This window comes from Microcebus murinus, chromosome 10, assembly GCF_040939455.1.
Source record: "Microcebus murinus isolate Inina chromosome 10, M.murinus_Inina_mat1.0, whole genome shotgun sequence".
NCBI classification, from domain to species: Eukaryota; Metazoa; Chordata; class Mammalia; order Primates; family Cheirogaleidae; genus Microcebus; species Microcebus murinus.
The window spans coordinates 76121132-76134267 of record NC_134113.1 but is presented as its reverse complement, the minus strand read 5'-3'; the positions used below and the strand labels follow the sequence as shown (position 1 = coordinate 76134267).

The 13136-nt window shown below is 35.6% G+C and overlaps 1 protein-coding gene across 5 annotated transcripts in view; it reads left to right on the top strand.

The window, feature by feature from the left end:
* CCDC91 (coiled-coil domain containing 91) overlaps positions 1-13136 on the top strand; it is a 307926-nt gene that overhangs the window by 58124 nt on the left and 236666 nt on the right. For all 5 annotated transcript variants that reach the window (XM_020283061.2, XM_020283065.2, XM_076007534.1 and 2 more), the window contains exons 2-3: positions 5551-5594; positions 7651-7729. In XM_020283061.2, coding sequence (XP_020138650.1) covers positions 5565-5594; positions 7651-7729 — 109 coding nt within the window. In that variant the 5' untranslated portion in view covers positions 5551-5564. The remainder of the gene's footprint in view (positions 1-5550; positions 5595-7650; positions 7730-13136) is intronic.

Sequence of the window (13136 nt, the reverse complement as noted above, 5' to 3'; positions counted from 1 at the left end):
CATGTGGTAGTCTGACGCCATTATAGTCTTGATCCTTTGTATGAAACCTATTTTATCTCTCTGGAAGCTTGTAGGATTTTCTCTTTGTCTCTGCTGTACCTTGGTGTGAGTTTTTTCCTTCTATTTCTTTGGAAACTTAATGGACCTATTCAATTTGGAAATAATAGCCTTTAGTTTTCGAAACATTTTCTTTATATTGATGATTTCTTCAGTTTTGTTTCCTCTGTTTTTTTTTCTAGAATAATTAGATATTGCATATCCTGGCCTAGATCTTATATTAATAATTTTCTTATGTTTTTACTCTGACTTTCCATTTTTCCCTTGTAATTTTCTTTTTAAAGGAGATTTCCTTATTTTCCACCCTGCAGTTTTTCATTTCTATAATTATACTTTTTTTTTTAATGTCTAAGACTTCAGTCTTATTGTCCATCCCTTCCTCCCCACCCAAATTAGGGTATCCTATTCTTATTTCATCCACAAACTATCTTCTGTTACTAACTCTCTGAATATATTATAGTTTGAGGTTCTTTTGTCGTTGTTGAAGATTTTCTCTCTTGGGTAGTCTTAATTTTTTTCATCCTTTTTATCTTTTTTTGTGGTCTCTATTTTTAATGTTTTATGTTTTCTTCATATCTTTGGTTGTCCTTGGTAGTCTGCTCATATGTAAGAGTGAAGGAAGCAAACATTTATATAATGCTTAGAATATGTCAGATACTTCTTTAAGCTCTGTTATCTATTTTAACATATTTAATCCTTATAATGACCTTACAAGTTAATTGCTATTATTATTATCCCTCATTGACAGATGAAGAAACTGAGACACAAAATGTTTATGTGTCCAGCGTGACACAGTAAGTGGCAGAGCTGGGATTTTAATTGCGGCATCGTCATTTCATAATCCCTTCTTTTAACCGTTATACTGTTCTGCTTCTTATTGAAATCAGGAGCTAATTAGAAACTCTGTGCACGTGGTGGAGTTTGTCAAAGTAGTATTCCCTGAGGTAGCTGTTTCTTTGTGGAACTTCTGATGAGGTTCTTTTCATGGGTGGATTAGATTCAACAGAGAAGAATTCATGGATCCACTATAATCCTTTGGGGGTATCGAACTAGCTTGTTTTTTCATGATGCCATAACTTTTTTTGCTGGTTTCTTCCCATCTGAAAACTCTTCTGTCAGCTCAGGGCTGATAGGATTGCAGTATGCCTGGGCTTCTTTTCTGGGATCTCTCCTACTTAGTTAGAAAGAGGAGAGGTCCCTAGACAATGCTTTTGTGTCCTACTCCAGTGGATCGACCCAGTGGATACACTGAGAGTCTGTAACTTAGCTTTTCTACGTCATCTTGATCCCCTGTGGTTATCACAGTCCAAGCCAATGCTGGAGGATATTCTTCTGGATTGGTGGGTTCATCCCCAGGCCACTGTTGGGAGCTCAGGCAGGGGGTTGTGAAGTCCTTTCTCATGGCACTGGGTGATGTAACCTTGGCTAGTGCCTGGGTCAGTCATGGGACCTTACCAGGCACTTGGGAATGTCATGGGACTGCCACCATTGGTGGGGTGTGTTACAGGACCTTGGCGGGTGTCTGCGTGCTTTGCAGGACCTTAGCAAGTGACTGGGCTGGCTGGGGGAATGAGGCCAGTACTGGGGCATATCCTTATGGCGTTGTGTGCTGGTCCCTAGGCTGCTGTTGGAGGCTCTAGCCGGATTCTGCGTGATTCTTTCTCCACTGAAGCAGGTGTTGCAGGAGGTTGCTCTGCCCTGGTCTTCCCAGGTGTTAGCAATGGCTGTTTGCTGAGGCTATCTAGGTGGTGGCCACAGGTGTCAGGGCTGAGGGTGTTTGCTCCATCCAGGTCTAGATGTAATGGTAGTACATCATGGGGGGTGGCGGCTTGTAGCTAGCAGTTCTGTCGTGGAGAGCTGGGCTGCTAGCATAGTGTCACATGGTGCTGTGGGTTGTGGCCCCCTGGCTGGCATGCAGGGCCAGAGGACTTGTTCTGGTGGTTGAGCTTGGTGCTTTGGTAGCATGGCTTGTTGGCTGGCTCACCAAACTAGGGTGCCTGATCCACTGCTGAGTGTGTAGTTCTGTGGGGCTGTGCACCTTATGTGTTTGAGGCCCGGGGGCTTATTCCTTCAATTGGTGCACAGCCCTGTGAAGGTACTGCCTCTCGGTTGGCACACAGGTATACAGGGGTGTGGACCTCTATTCAGGTGTGGTGGGGTACACCTTGGGGCAGCAGCGCATGGGCCTGGGGCTTGCTCCACTGGTTGGCACACTGGCCGCAGGGCTGGGCTGCTGGATGGCTAGAGCTCTTTCCCCACACAGGGCCTGCTGAGGCTGCTACCATGGGACCTCTTGAGTGTCCTTGGAGTTCTCTGGTTGGGGGTGGGGTGGACAGGACACCTGGCTGCTATTCACAGGTGTGTGAGAGCGTCTGCTCTCCTTGTTTCCTCCCTGGATCAGCAAGGGGCAAAGTTGGGGCAGCTGGAGCGAAGCCCGGGAGCTCCGGACTCAGAGCTCAGAGTGGCGTCAGCTGCTGCAAACTGGGAACTGAAGCCACAGGGTCCCTGCTGAGCCTGCTCTCTGACGCAACTTTACCATGCAGTCTCTAAGCAATTCCTTGATTGGTATGGAGGTCTACAGGGGTGCACCTTCACCCCCAATTCAAGTTGCATTGTCCACGTGGGGATCACGGGGTCCTGGGGCTCTTTCCTTTATCCCTTCCCCACATGTAGGGGTCTCCCCCAGGTACCTTCAGATCTTGGTGAGTGAACTCCTCATCCCTGTCTCCTTCACTGTGAGTGCCTTCTGTTGGTGCTCTGACGCTTTGCAATGCTCTTCCCGAGAGAGTCCATTCGTAGGTGGGCATCTACTTGCAGTTTTCCATCCTCTCCTAGAGAGCGGTGTGTGTGGGCTGTTTGCAGTCTGCCATCTTGGACCCAATCTACATTCTTATAATATTTGTATAATAGTTTAATGGGCTATAATGTTAAGTGCCAGCAATATACTAAAACGTTTCATAGGAATTCTTGTTAGATAAAATAATGGTTTAAATGTATCCGAGTAGCTGAAACTATAAAGAAGCCCACATTTGTACTATTTCCTTTTAAAACTAATTTTCTATTTTTGTATATTGTAAATTTTGATTTTTACACATCAATATGGTTAATTTTCTTTCCTCTTATTCTTTAAAATGTTAAGAAGGAAACAACCATTGTAGGATTTGAAACCTAAATTATACGGAGAACGATTATTGCTTTTAACAATATTTATTTCTCTAGTACTGTATTTTAAGAAACTTTTGACGCTTTGTTTTACTGTCTTAATAATTCTTTGAAAATAAAGAGAGGATGACTGTCATCTACAGTTTTATATGTAAAAGTTGCTGGGTGTGGGAATCATCAGTGCTCACTAATATGTTATTTTGTAGAGCTAAATCAGTACTGATGGTATTTGATTCATTACAACAGGCAAACAAGCTGAAATGATTGTTAGGCATGGGTATTTGTTTTTGTTTTCAAAGTTGCTGGCACCTTACAAATAATTTATTGGGATGCGACTTATGAAAACACACAGAAACGTTAGTCTAAAAATTCTTCCTTTTGAAACCATATTATTTGTGCATAGTGTGTGTAGATGCTAAAAATATTTTTTATTTGTCTCTTGAGATTCATGGGATACATATGGAAAATACAGACTTGGTGTTTATAATTTGACTTGGTTAATTCTCAGTGTCTATATCATTCTTTCATAATTTCTTCATGAAAAATGTAACCATATACAGATTTCTATTCATTTGCAACACAAAATTAATGTGGAATGCCATTTCAAGCTAACCATCATCAAAAGTTTCTGAAAGTCTGGTTTATATTTTTTAAGTGCTGTGTGTAGATGGCTTAGTTTTAATTTTTGGAGAATACATCTTTTAAAAAATTTTTGTCAGATTGCTAAATTGTGAGCAATGGTGATGGTACTGTTATCTTATTCTGATTAATTTAATGCTCTTTTGATATTATATTTTCATCTTCATATTTTTTAGTGTCATTACCTACCAAGTTTCTGTGAAAATAAATTTGCTTTGCCTATTAAAACAAAATCTTTCAGGTTAATGGTTTTTACTATTAATTTTTAAACAACTTCCTGAGTTGTTTTTTAAAATGCTTTTTAAAAGCATTAGTATTGATTTCAGTGAGAAGGTACAACATGGCTATAGATAACTACTTAAAACAAATAACCTTAGAAAATGCCTTTAGGATTATTGTTTAACATATATTTTAATTTGTGTAGTTGTTTATTTTAGAAATGGGAGAGTATTGTTTTCCTGTAATCCAGTCCATCTTGTATTACTGATTGATTGAAACCTAATTGATACCTGGATGTGTTCATTTTTGAAAGATAGAAAAAGAATTTACTAGGCTGATCAAGATAAATCAAGTCATATATTCATGGGACACTGGAGATGAGAAAAACACAAGCTATATCTAGAATTCCTCTCTTCTTTATTGTTAAAAGTATGTAAGAGAGACAAGCAATAGGATAATACATGCTTTATTTTGTCCTAAATGTATATCGTAAAAAAAGAAAGTTATTATTAACTAGAGTATCACTTGAAGCTAGTGCTTCACAATTATGGGTTCCAAGTCATAGATTCAGAAACAAAATCTACCTGAGAATATATCTTAATATATTTCACCTATTACTTATTTTATTTCCTCAGGGTTTATAGCTCTTTCATATTTTGTTAGGTAAAGCTTATTCTTTTTTAAAGCCCAGGTACTAATGGTTTTATACTTCCATTTTTATGATATACATTTAGTACAAAATAAAGCATGTATTACCCTATTGTTTGTTTCTGTCTTTAACATACTTTTAACAGCAAAGAAGAGAGGAATTCTGGACATTAGCTTGTGTTTTTCTCATCTCTAGTCTCCCATGAATATATGACTTGATTTATCTTGATCAGCCTAGTAACTTGCTCCACATTTTTCCAAAAGTGCAAAGCAGTTTCAGCTAAAAATACACATATCAAAATGCTCCAAAAGTTGTGGCCACAGCTCAAAAATGCTGATCAATTTTGAAAATCTAAATCAGCCTCGGCCATGAAACCGAGGGAAGAACCTTTGTGGTGGGGGACAGATTTCCAAAAATTCACCACAGTCCTGTTCTTAGCTGGAGTTTGTGCTGATGTTGCCAGACAACTGAGGAATAGATGCAAAAAGCAGGAAGCATTATTGAATTGAGCCCTAGTGCCAATTTGGGAAAAGCAAATTAAAATGTAAAAGAATATTTTTCCACTCCTGGCGTCTCAACATAAAATGGTAAAATACATGGTTGCTGAAAAAGTTACAGAAATTGCTAATTTTGCCAAAGAGTAAAAGCCCATTACCAGTTCTTTTTTGTGTTAAAAAATGCATAAATAGTTAAAGTTTTTTTTTTTTAACCCAAATGAAATAGTTTTAACTGACAAATCAAAATATACATACATTTAAGTTGGAGAAGTATTTTGACATAAATGTGTATATGGGCTTGTTTCAGTATCTTTTGGTATTTTTCAGGTGCAACTTGAAGAATGGATGATGATGATTTTGGTGGTTTTGAGGTATGCACTATTATTTACATTTGTTTGTTTTAACTTTGTGGTTTTATAATGGAGTAAACCATTTTGAAAATGTATTATTTTTCATTGGCATTCATGATCTTTTCTTTATCAGTTTGAATGTAATTCTGGAGTAAAAGAATGCAATCAAGGACAATTAAAAAGCATCCTCTCTGAAAGTTAAAATTGATTTATTATCATCAAACATTTGGCCTTGCCCATAGGAATGGTTTAAATTGAGGCAATTAAGTGCTACCAGTGGAAGCACTAAAGGAAAGATTTAAAAATTGTCAGCAGATGATTTGCTAGGATACATCTCTCTTAGGAAATACTTTTGAGATGAGGGATGGGTATTAAAGATCCTGTCACATATTTTTATGTTTACACCTGTAATGAGTTATTTAGTATGTTAAGTACATAGTGTTTTGGTGGTTTATCAAACTAATTAGTATGTTTGTGTTGTTAGATTATTCTCTCAGGTTTGAGTTGGATACTTTTTAAGTGGAAATTGTTAGCTGAAGAAGCACTGTCTTTTCCTTAATCCTTTTCAATGTGTGTTCATTTTATTGAAATATTTTATAACCCAGTTATTTTTATGGAGCCAGTGTAGTCTTGCAGGAAAATCTCTGGATTAGGAGTCAGGATGCCTGAGCTCAAGTCCTGGAATTACCATCAAGTGAAATCTATGCTTTTTTTTTTTAAAGACTTTCACCTAGTTTGGATTTGGTGAAATGGGATTGTGAAAGTTAGGGAGTATAATTAATGACATTAGTAGGAGAAATAAACTATTAGGTATATATTCAGTGGTCTGAATTTCATGAAAGAGTGGTGTGAGTTTAGGTTGGGATATTTTTCTCTTTTGATCTTTAATATCTATCAATATGGAGAATGGATATACCTTTTTTTCTGTGTCTCATGTAAAAGGGGTTTTTGTTTAGCACATTTTTTTGTGTTTTCTGCATTTTGTTTGCTATTTTAGGCTTTGCTAGATGATTGAATCTTATTTATGGTTACTGAAATGTGACATTTAAAATTTTGTTAAAATCTCTTTCATTTTGAGGAAAATATATGTTTCACATATCATCTGACTTAGTTTGTTACTTGGAATTTGTTAGTTATTTGAAAGTTACAATCTAGCATGGTCTCCTTCATGTATTTTATCAGAGAAGAATAGAGTGGCAAGCACCCCTTACAGTAATAATTACACACTGTTCTTTTCAGTATTACATAAATACAGTGTCAATCAGTATTGCAATTTAATTGTAATTATTATTAGGTCCCCCCTCCCCAATATTTGTTCAATTTTCATAGTTTGTGGAGAGGACCTTCCGCGTTCTACGTTACTTAACTACTGTGGTGGATTGCCCCACTTAACATCTCCCTTTCTGACAGCTCAATGAAGAATCCAAATTGAAATTCTGGCTGTAATTTTCAGTAATAATTTTGCTGTGACCTGAGCACTTAGGAGACATAAAACTCTGCACTCTTACCCACAAACTCAACATTTAGGAATTGTCCGAAAATAGGATGGCTTGTTGATTGAAAGTGTCAGCTGTAGAATTCTCTAAATGTAGGAATTCTCTATTAGTAAGTCCAGTTAGATTATTGAAGAAGGTAGATGAATCCTGTTTGTTTAGATTAATGTCTACATCTTGTGCTCGTTAATTAAAAAGATTTGGTCTCTAAATTTTTAAAGGAAAAAAAAATATATTTTTTTACATAGATGGATAAATGTTGTAGTGAGTTAAGTTAGGATACTTAAAGTTCACAAGTGAAAATGTGGTTAAGGATACATAAAATAAAAATCTTATTGAAAGGAGATTTATTTGAATAAGGAACAAAAATTTTTACTTGAAGATAATAAGGCATAGGTACTGGGGGTGGTGAGTTGTGGTGGGAGGGTAGCAATGAAGACTGAAAAGCAATTGGATATTAAAAGGGAATATGAAAGTGTGTGGGGTATTACAGAAGATAATGCTTGTAGAACTTGGATGCTTGATACTTAAATAGCATTACTACTTTTCAGATCTTCTAAAGTAATTTTGCCTTTGCTTTGTAGGCTGCAGAGACTTTTGATGGTGGAAATGGTGAAACTCAAACAACATCGCCTGCTATTCCGTGGGCTGCCTTTCCTACAGGTATTGGTGTACAGTAACTAGGAGTTGTTTTTTTTTTTTTTTCTATTTAACATTTTCACCTGTTCTTTGAAAGCCTGTTTCTCATCTTTTCACTTGGCCTTCTCCAGTCTCAAAAATGGAATGACTCAGATTGACTTTTGAATCTAGGTTTTTAAAAAATAACAAACTCTTAATTGCATAACAAATTCCATGATGGTGGCTTGAGCTTGGTTCTAAAAATGATGAGAACATTAAATTATATTAAAGTATGATCTACATTTTCTAATTTATCTTAATTTTAGGAAGGTGAAATATCAAATAACTTTTTTAGATTGTCTAGTTCGTTAGTTAGACTCCCTTTTTATATTCTGAAAATAATTTATCATCTCTACTTTTTTAAATTTGTAAGTATTTTTAACCTCATTCAAAAGTGTTGAAAACTAAAATTGTCATCTATGAAGTTAAATATGAAAATAAATTCCATTATTGATGGACATTTCACGGAAGACCTAATATTCAGTGTTAATATTCATATCTAAGGAATATATTGAGCTTACTAGACTTTTCTGTCAAATCATTTTAAAGTCAGGAGTAGGAGATGATGGTATTTTCAACAGCTGTACCTAATCCTAGATTGTTAGAGTTTTTCATCCTACAATTATTCAGTGCTTCTAATACATTAGGCACTGTGGGAATATAGAGATGTATAGAACATGATCCGTAGTCTGGTAGTTTACTTCGAGGGTAGATAGGGCAGACACATGCATATTTGTAATATGAAGCAGATTTGTCATTTGGGAAGATTGATGATTTTGTCATCCATTCATTTAGCAAATGGTTATGTCATGCCTGATATGAGTCAAGGAGTATCCTCAAAGCTGGCTACATATATTGTTGATCTGGACTTTGAAGGATGCATATCATTTCAACAGGCAGATATGGGAGAATGGGGAAAAACTTTGAAGGGAAAAGATAAATGGAACAAAATCGCAAACAGCAGAAAGGGATGGCATTGTTAGGGTGCTCATTTTTATTTGGGGCTTTATGTATGTTGTTTCCTTTGCTAAAAATTGTCTGTCTTATATTTTCACTGCCACTGTTTCCCACTCCCTTACCATACTCTTATTTTTTAAAAATGTTTTATTTCTTGGTTTAGTATTTATTTTTTTGGGACACCTTCCCAGTGAACCCTCTCATGCCAACACATCTATTATCTGATTTTTATGTTAAATTGTAAGTTTTGTGGTGTTAAACACTATGTCTGCTTGTCCTGTTGTTATATCTTAAATGCTGAGCATGGTGTCTAGCTTATAGCTGGCTTCTTAATAAATATTTATAGAGTGAATAATTTAAAAAATGAATGAATGTATTAGTAACTGAATGAATAAATAGATTAGATGGCAATGGAAATGGATAACAAGAGTTGGGATAATAAATGCTATTTATATAATGGCTCAGGATTTAGTGTGCTGTCATGTTTTTGTTTATGGTAAGGTAGGCAAGGCAACTATAGTATTACAATTATATGAATGACAAAATGATTTTTAAAAGTTTTGTAATTTGATACAGGGTAAATATGCTTAGGGATGAAATCTAGTCTTTCAGATTCTATTTCAGTTCTTTTTCAATAACTCAGTTTTTCGAAAAAAGTATCAGCAGGACTATCTGACTTACTGGATGTGGCAGTGAAGAATGAGTCAAAATTGGTTTTTGAGGTTTCAAGTCTTGATTCTGAAAGAATGGTGTTACCTTGGACAGAAATCGAGAGTTAGAGAGCTGGTTTGGTATGATGTGGGGCCTTAATGAGTTTATTTTAGACATGTATATTTGAGGTACCTAGAACCTTAAATAGGAGAAAGTTTTTCCCATTGTTAATGACAGTTTAAGTTGTAGGAGATCTCTGGGAGAATCAATGTAGAGAAGATAGGGTTGAGTAGATTAACTTGGATGTCTGTAGTTAGGGAATAGGAGGAGGTAAAAGAGAGAGGTCAGATATAAGCGGAGAGTAGGCTAGTGCTATAACACAGAAATGAGAAGTACAAAATTTCAAAGACTCAGTGGTCACTAATATCAAAGGCTAGAGATGTCAGTGAGATTGGAGGCTGAGGAAAAACCCACAGATGGTCATAAGTCGCTTTTAGGGAAGTGGTTTCAGTAGGTTGGAAGTTGGAGCCAAATTGCACTTCTTTACTTTTTATGAAAGCAGAAACAGAATCTGGCTTCTTATAATAAATTGTGACAGTGTACTAAAGAATTGTATATGGTGGGCTAATTATCTATTAATGGTTCCTGTTCCCCAGGAATGAACAGTTTATGTCACATCTGCACATATCTATATGTGCATTAGTAGGTCATGTCCTCAAAGCCTAATGGAATTGGAATTAAAGAACAAACATTCACACACACACACACACTCCCTCATTCCCTTAAAAAAAAAAAATCAGGTCTGAAGAAAGTACTTTTTCAATTTCCTCAATGACTTACAGAAATGGAAAAAAACCAGCCTTGCTAAGGGCTAAAGTTAAAGACATGGTAGGAGTTAGCTCAGTCAAAGCAATCTTTTTCCTTTGTTAGCTACTTTATCCTCTTCTGGCTGCTGAAGAAGTCAGCCCCTGATTCAGGTAACCTCAGTAGCAGGAGGTTGAAAGTGATGTGAACAACCTAATTAGCATAATAACTATCATTTCCAAACTAAAGACCAGAGATAGGAACCCTTAAGAGAGCTAAGGCAGATTCTTTTCAGTATTAGAAAAGACTAATTTTCTCCTTTTTTGGGATCTATGTCTCTACTTATAGCCCAGCTGTCTATAATCTATCTATATGGAAATATTGTTAAAAGAGATTAATGTTAACCAAGTTTTACCCAGCTTAAAATCTAAGAAGATAATTCAGAAACATTTAGTTTAAGTTTTTAATGTATTTGGGGGAAATAGAAATCTTCATTCTTGGGGTTAGGATAAAGGATTTTGTTAATTAAAGAGTGCACTGGGCTTAGTGTGCCTAGTTATTATACTTCTTCAAGACTGGCAGTTAGTTGGAAGATGATTTCATAATAGCACCTGAGATAATTAATGTATCTCTCCAATTAATGTATCTCTCTGTTTATAGCCTTGATTTTGTCAATGGGTCGAGTTACCTGAACACGTGCATCTCACTGTAAACTAGCATCATTTATATGGTGTACCCTCTTAAATGCTAGCTTATGTGCAGTGCTGCTGATGAAATTAATGAATTGCCAGTCAAAGTAAAGAAAATGTGTATGTTGGCTCTTTACATAAACTAGTATTTCTAGGTCCATATATCACTAAGGTATGACATCTCACCTGTAAAATGTATATTTATACCTCTATAATCATAGAAATTGGAGACTGTAAATAAGAGATGAATGAATATGAAATTATCAATGTCTTTTCCTGTTATTGCTTTTACTCTTCAAAATCATGTGGAGATTATTACTTTATTTCAGTGAAAGCTGCTGAAGAAGAGGAATTGCCTTTATTCAAGCATTTTCTTCCCAGTTTCATAGGCTTACCCCCCAGATTGCCTTCCCTGGCTATTCTGTGTAAAGCCTGTGAGCCAAATAGTGATCTACGTGGTGTTCTTAGTATCCATTCCTACGTCTTTGCCATCGCTCCTGATTGTAATGCCTTCCCTCATCTCCTATCTGCTTACTTGAGTCTTATTTTGCTTTGAAGGAAAGGTGTAAAGCTTTCACTGAATTTGTTCTGTATCTCATTAACTGCTCCTTCTTCTGAGTGATTGTTATTTTCTCCTGTACCACTTGGTGCATAGCTATGCTGATTTGTATTTTTAAAGATTGCTGTAAAAGACATAGGAACATAAAATTTACCATCTTAACCGTTTTTTGAGTGTAAAGTTCAGGATTGTATATTGTAAAACTGAAACTCTATACTCACTAAACAACAACTCCCCATTTCCTCCTCCCCCAGTTCCTGGCAACCACTATCTTATATTCTGTCTCTGAATTTGACTATTCTATTATAGATACCTCATATTAGTAGAATCATACAATGTTTATCTTTTTGTGACTAGCTTATTTCACTTAGGATAACGTCCTTAAGGTTTATCCATGCTGTAGCATGTGTCAGAATTTCCTTCCTTTTGAAGCCTGAACACTATTCGATTGTATGTACAGACCACATTTTGTTTAACCATTCATCTTTTGATGGACACTTGGGTTGCTTCCACCTTTTCCTATTATAAATAATGCTTCTATGAACTTCGGTTTCTAATTTGTATTTTTAATATTTTATCAGCATGACTTCCAAATCTATATGTCTATTTTAATTTAACCTTTGGAGGGCAGAGACTGTGTTTTAAACCTTTGGAATCCTAAGTGCCTAGCATAGCATTGGACCTGTTGATAAACAGTGCTCAGTAATTGTTTCTTGATGATTAGTACAGAGATTTACTTTCAGTTAACTCTTTTTCATTATTTTTGGCTCTTTGGGGACAACTAAATAGTCTTTTAATCATAAGTTGAACGAAGGCAAACCTAAACTTTCCTTCCAAAATATATTAATCTTGGAAATTTTAGATAATTACTCAAAGATAGCTAAGAAGTTACTTTCTCTAGGGATCAGTTAACTTTCCTGATCATTCTCAATTCAGTCATTTGAAATGGAAATGATGATTAACAAGAGTAGTCAGATTTTCTGAAAGAAAGAACAGCTATTTTGTTGGTCTTTTGCATAGCATATAATATAAGAAAGTTTTTGAGTTGGCTACTCATAGCACTCTATTTTACAGAAAATGATCTTGGATAAGTCTTGTTTTTTGAAATTATTCCCAATTAACTTTCTTTTCTAAACGTTTGAGACTCATAATGTTCTACTTTTTAGGAAACTAAGAGCAAAGACTTTTCAGAATGAATGATTATCTTCTGATATACACACGTATGCACATATAAATGTGCAAATGCCTATATATTAATATATCAATCGGAATTTAGGTATATGTATATATAGATATCTATAGCTATATATTCTGATTTCTTTCCTTTTCCCCACTTTTACCTTCCAATACAAGTTCTCTATTTACACTGTTTTGAAAGGACACTATCTTTATTTGATCTTCTAAGAACTTAGTTTGGTGTCACTACTTTTTTTGGATTATGTTTTCTAATTGCAGCAGACTCAAAATTTGAGAATCTATGGGATTTATTTTAATTTTTTTGTGTTTGTTCATTCACTCACTTATCATATATTTCAGTATGTACTGTGTATCAGACACTGACTGAATGCCATGTGCTGTGGACCTTATTCCATTTTCAGTGATGCCATATGAAAGTTGTCATCCCAAAGGACAGGATGTTTCATAAAATGTGTTGTTAATATTAGCAAACACTTTAATCAGTAACTTTAGTTTTAAATCTTTGATAGCAGTTACATGAAAAGAATGTTATGTC